Below are 6000 nucleotides of genomic sequence, written 5' to 3'. Positions count from 1 at the left end.
AGCACATCCCACCATTACCAAGGCATTTCTTTATCATCTGATTAACAGGCTCAGAAGCTCCTGCTTGGTTCCTCCCCCTTAATTCCAACCTCCCGCTACCCCAAACACCCACACACACCCCATAGCCTTATTTATACTATCACTTCAGAGTAAAGGAGAAGCATGATCCCAAGATTTCTGGGCGCAGAGCTCACGGCACACACGCTGAATCACAAAGGGCTGGCCACATGGGTCCCCTGGAACCAGCTAATATCTTTAAAACAAAAACAGAGCAACAAAACAAACCAAAAAAAGCCAACTCCCCACCCAACTTGTGAAGAGGGGCACACCCAGTTCTCCAGACCCTTTGTTATCTGATCAGAGGCAGTGAAACTTACCCAGAAAGAAGAACTGCACATATTCCTGCAATAACATTATACAAAGCTAACCATGCGCATTATTCAGTTGATTTAGGTATGCACATTAATCACATGGGTGTGTGTGTGTGGGGGGGGGTCCCTTGGGACTGGGCAGATGCTTTGTCTGCATGCTCCCAGTGTCCAAGAGTGTGGTGCTGAAAGCTGAGAACGCTTTGCAGACCTGCCCAAGACATCCTCTGCCTGCTGCTGGCGTTTCTTCCTTGGCTCCGCTCCCCCCCGCCCCTGCAGTTCCTTCCCTGCACCTTTAAGAAGCACATTGCTCGCTGGTGGGATGGTGTGGTACAGCTCCACAGAGGAAGTTACGCAGCCTGGATCAGGCACTGAGATAAAAGCAACGACTGTGATTGAAAGTGATGGCAAAAGGATTTGAGCCTCAGTATTAACTTGCGAGAGAGGAGCGAGGGTGGGGGAGGAGGGAGATTTCATAAAGCTCCCGGCCATCTGCCCTTGAGCTCCAGGCGGGGAATGGGCTGGTCCTGCTGGAGAAGAGGGGGACCCCGCCAGGCGCGCGGATGAGCATTTCCATTTGTATTTCTATTTTTGGGGGGGTGGGGGGCGGGGAACGGGCGGGGGTGTTTGCGGTCAGAAAAAGTTAAACTTCTTTTTATCCGGCTCCGGGCTCCCCCCTGGAGACGGGGGGCAGGGGGTTGAAATTTCTACACCCCCCCTCCGTCTCATCCCCCCCCCCGCAGCCCCCACCTCCCCCCAGCCGCCCGCTCTGCCAAGCCCTAGAACGCTGCCCGGGCAGGTTGGTCCTTACCGCCCTACCGAGGGTGGGGGAGCAGCCTTCCCCACCCAGCCAGGAGGAGAGGACGCGTGTGCATCTGCCGCTTGGCACGGAGCTCCGGCGGAACCTCCCTCGCTGCACCGGCTCCAGGAGCGCCGAGCGCCGGTAAGGAATCCCGGGGCGTGGGGGGGGGAGAGGATTCGGGGGTGGGGAGGCCCCCCGATCTCGCTGAGCAGGGTGCTGCCGCCCTCCGCTCCCTGGGTTTGTGCAAAGCCGGCAGGCGGGTGGGAAGCCGGCCTCTGAGGCTGGCCAAAGCCTCCACCTCCCCGGGCATGAGCCGAGGCAAAAGTTAGTTAGCCAGCGGGGGCCACTGGCGGAGGTGCCCTGCCCGTTTCTTTAATGTTGTTTTAATTGTGATAGGGATGGAAAGGATTGTTTGGAGAGGATGATTTGTTACCAACCCATCGCTCCCACGGCGGCTTTCCCCGGGTGTTTGGGCAAGAGATTAACAGTCCAGCCGTTTTTAAAGGTGTGAAGTTACAGCGTGGCTCACTTCAGTCTTTTCTATCAAACTTCTCTGTCCGCCTTGCCCATCCCCTCCCCTCCTTAACGCTACCTTGACTGGCTGCTTTGCATGCTCACATTTAATATATATATATTAGCTCTGGTTTGTTTGGAAAATACACAAAGTAGCAGGAAACAAACAAAACCTCACTTAGATTTCCCCCTGCGGTTCTCTTCCTGGCTTTTATGGATAAAGTGCACCTATGCAATAATTTGTTTGCCTGCATATGTTTAGGCAGCTGTTAAATGGTTTACTCTGCTCTGCTTATTGTAAAGAGATGATGCATAGATTTTTGTGATTAGGGGAGGCTTTGCAAAACTATAAGGACACATAAATCCCAAGTGCAATATTATCTGGACAAATATTTTTAAAAGCCTCAGATTATTATTGATTGCACTCAACTTTCTGCAGGAAAACTTTTATGAAATTAACCAGTACCTTGGAATTTTCAGTGCCTGCAGTTTTCCCTATCTGACAGAGATGTGAGGTAGAGACTAACAACAAAGTCCCCTGGCAACAAGCTCTAATTTCCAAACAAATTGTTTGGAGCTATTTTCCTCCACCTTCTTTCTCTAAAGTTAGTTGTACAATCCTTGCAAAGTACACTCTTGATTATTTCTCAAGCTTTCATCCTTCTTGTGCCAAGGAAGTGGTGTTCTCTCCTCTTAAACTTTTTTTTAGAGTTTCAGAATAAGAGATACAAAGCTAGAGATCATCATATTACATTGACATCTAATTTCCTATTTTGCCTGCTTTCTAACATTAGTCCTTGAATGATCTCAAAGTCCTTATGTAAAAGAAACCTTACAAGGGGTAAGAAGGGGGGGGGAAGCAGCATCAATTTATGTGGAACCACAAATGCATTAAGGATAGCAGCTAAATGTGAGTGAGATTTGCAATCTTTCTGTTGGGAATATGGTTGTCCTCTGAGCTTTGCAACATCATGTGCCTGCCTACATGCTGGGGGTATATTTTCTAACTGTGCTTTTTAGAATGAATTAAAAGGGGGTATTATTATCCTGAAAAAGAGAGAGAGGATTAAAAAAATCTCCTTGCACACGGTGTGTGTCAGTCTTTTTGATTTTTATAGTTCCAGGTGACACTTCTGGAAAGAACATTGAGAAGTCCATCAAGTTTACTTTCTGTACTTAATTCTAGAGCAGTGTTTTGTGACTCAAAGTGTTGTCTCGTTATTTCAATAAAGGGTTGATCCAATAAAAAAAGGAAAGAGCTAAGTCCAGATACCCAGATAAAATCTAATTTTGTGTTTTTAATACTTTGGCTATCAGTCCCTTGTGATTGCTGAGTACTCTTAAAGGAAAATAAAGAGCGTTGATTCTATTTGTTCCCATGAACTACAGTTTCTTAATAATATCAGGTGAAGATTTATTTTCCAAGGACAAAACAAAACCGATCAGGGTGAAACCTGTAGTTTGAAAAGGTTTTTTTTCCATGTTAGCTTTATGTCATATTATTTCAGAGCAACATTGTGAATTATTTCTGCAAAACATCTGTAATGTTAAAACGTTGACACAACAACAATAACAAGGAGATAATGTGCTTGTTTGACTAATTGTAAATAAATTCTCAGGCAGATTTTTATTTCCTTGGGAATATGTGATATTTAGCAAATATAACAACAAAACAACTAATAGATATTATAGATTCTTTCCTTCTTAAGCTTCTCCCTCTGCCAACCGTTCAAGTGCAAAATGTATTATTTTTAAGGTTATGAAAATAATTTCTTAAAGATAACAGCATGAAGTGCCCATTGACAGAAAATTACCTTACTTGGTTTGTGTGTTCTACTGAAATCTCTACTTCTCTGTGATGTTGTTTAACAGTTGGCGGTGACCAATTTGATGTAATAATTAGGCACAGACTTTTATAATCAAGAAGACAGCTCTGATGTCAGCAGGGCTTATAGACACTTCTGTGTCACACCATTTTATTATTTTTACTAAATTTACTCAATGTAAAAATAGCACACGATTCTTTTTTTGGGAGTTTATTCAGGGCCAATGAAGCTATAACAAGCTCTCCTTTGAACAGCTAGAGACGAAGCATGAAAGATGGGTTTTCTTTTCTGCATTCATTCATCTCAATCAGAAATCCTTCAGTCTAAGAAAGGGGGCAGGGAGGGAGATGTTAACATAGATGTATGAATCCCCCTAACATGGATCAATGGATCTGTAACTTAGAGTTTCACATAGTAACCAAGGTTCACGATAAAGCAAATACTGAACACACTATGCAGGCAAAGTCATCTTTAAATTCTGGAGAGGGAAGGGAGTTGTAGATTCAGGTGGAAAGAGAATTAGTTGTGGCTCAAGTTTTTGTTCTGAAAACACAGTTCACACCTCTCATTATAGAACTATCTTGGGATTAATGCTGAGAGAAGTTTGCCTTTTTTTGTTTTGTGATTACTTGCGATTTTTATACTCTAGTGGCAAGAGAGGAAAAGATTACACATTCTTTTGTTTAAGCTGAAATGAATACTGGGAGAGGTCATTGATCTTTGTGTATTAGGAAAACCTTAAATGTTATTAGTACTTTAAATTGTTTTCATTAAATGTTATTGTGCAAATAAATCCTGTCTGTGGATACTGGACTGTGCATCTGTCTGCCTAGCTACCTTATTTATTGGCTTATTTTGTAAGACTATCAATTTGTCTGTCTGTCCCTCTTGTCTATGTCTACCTATTCATGGTCCATTCTCAATCTTCTAATGACCTATCATTTCTTCTTGATAGAATTTAGAGATCCATTAGTGCTATTGTTTTTCAGATACTGTTAAAAATCAGATACCCTTAAATGAAGTAGCTACTGATACAAATCTTCTACACAATAGAACACCCATAAGTATTTTAATATGGATTTTTTTATTAAAGTTGTATATCTCTTACAAGCTTTTTTAAATTTCATGACTCCTAGAAAGCTCAGCCTAATTTTTGTATATTTCATAGGAGTTGTGTTTTTGCAAACCTTGTTTCACCTTCTCCCCCTTTCTTCCAGCTAATCTGTCTTTTAATTTGTTGCAGGTGGTGCTTGCTAATGAGCTCTCCTTTTCCCCTTATAATGAACAAGAAACGAGACCTCAGGTAGTTCGATGGTTTGTAGCTGAAGCTTTGGAAACTTGGCATTATCAGCCAGAAATTGCCCTATGTGCATGCCTCGTCACCACAGCAAGAAGCAAAATAAAAATCAAACAAACTAGTCAATGGTCATATTTTCAATAAAGTGACCATAGGACAATCTGTTTAGATGGCTTGCAAAATTTACCACCCAAATGATGTTGTCAGAAAGGTTGCCTTTTAAAAGAAGTAAAGTTTAGGTCCAAAGAGTCTCCCGTTTCAAGGTAACATAGATAATAATGTCACTTAAATATTTTTTAAATAAAGTTTTTTTTTTAAATAATTATTTAAGGCACACCACAGTTTAAGGCACTTTAAAAAAAGCTATACATTGGTAGCAGATGAAAAGGTTAAAGAAAACTTGATCTAGCCTCATCACATAGCCTCTCCAATTTTTCTCCTATCAAATTTCATCACCGAATCAGAACTTGAGAGCTCTATTGATTGAGTAGAGTCACCTCTAGATATTTTCACACTGATGTAGAAGATCTTTTATGCAAAACAAACAAAACAAAAAAAAAACCATTAAGTTAAGGAAGACTTTTGACCGCTGATCAGCAGTTCTGGAAGGGCTGTCCATAATTCTCCAGATCAAGTGACTTGCAAACTTGGCTTCTGTACTAAGAGACTTTCCTTGTCTGAATGCAGCATACAGAGCTGGGCCATTGTTGTCATCTGGATCTCCTTAGGGTAGATAATTTTTTAGATGAGAAGTTTCCATGCTGATCCTGACAGTAACCCCTAGTCCAGTAGCTGCCTTTCTCGGGACTCTAGGCATTTCCTTTGCCCAGGGACCCTGCGCTTGGTCTCAGTTGCCATGCTGAACCTGGTTGCTTTTCTGTTGCACTGTCTCCCTCTGGCCATGGGACACTATGACATTTGCAAATCCTGGGTGACCACAGATGATGGCCCATCATGGGAGTTTTATGCTTGCCAGCCCAAGGCCATGCGAATGAAGGACTATGTGACAGTGAGAGTGGATCCACCAGGAATCACCTGTGGGGACCCCCCTGAGAGATTCTGTACTCATGTAAGTATTTGGTTTCCTTTGTTTTCCTAGTTGACGTGGTAATTAATTATGCTTATGTCATCAGGGACAGAGTACTGCCGCTCTGAGACAATGGGTAATAAGGATACCCTGGATCAGAGGGCCAC

The 6000-nt window shown here is 42.7% G+C and overlaps 1 protein-coding gene across 1 annotated transcript in view; it reads left to right on the top strand.

Moving 5' to 3' along the window:
* The first annotated feature begins 1231 nt into the window (after positions 1-1231).
* NTNG2 (netrin G2) overlaps positions 1232-6000 on the top strand; it is a 74524-nt gene continuing 69755 nt past the window's right edge. The window contains exons 1-2 of the mRNA XM_054007072.1: positions 1232-1311; positions 4753-5875. Of these exons, the coding sequence (XP_053863047.1) occupies positions 5663-5875 (213 nt within the window). The 5' untranslated portion in view covers positions 1232-1311; positions 4753-5662. The remainder of the gene's footprint in view (positions 1312-4752; positions 5876-6000) is intronic.

The sequence above is a fragment of the Malaclemys terrapin genome, chromosome 17 (genome assembly GCF_027887155.1).
Source record: "Malaclemys terrapin pileata isolate rMalTer1 chromosome 17, rMalTer1.hap1, whole genome shotgun sequence".
NCBI lineage: Eukaryota > Metazoa > Chordata > Testudines > Emydidae > Malaclemys > Malaclemys terrapin.
This window is presented reverse-complemented; position numbering and strand designations above follow the sequence as displayed.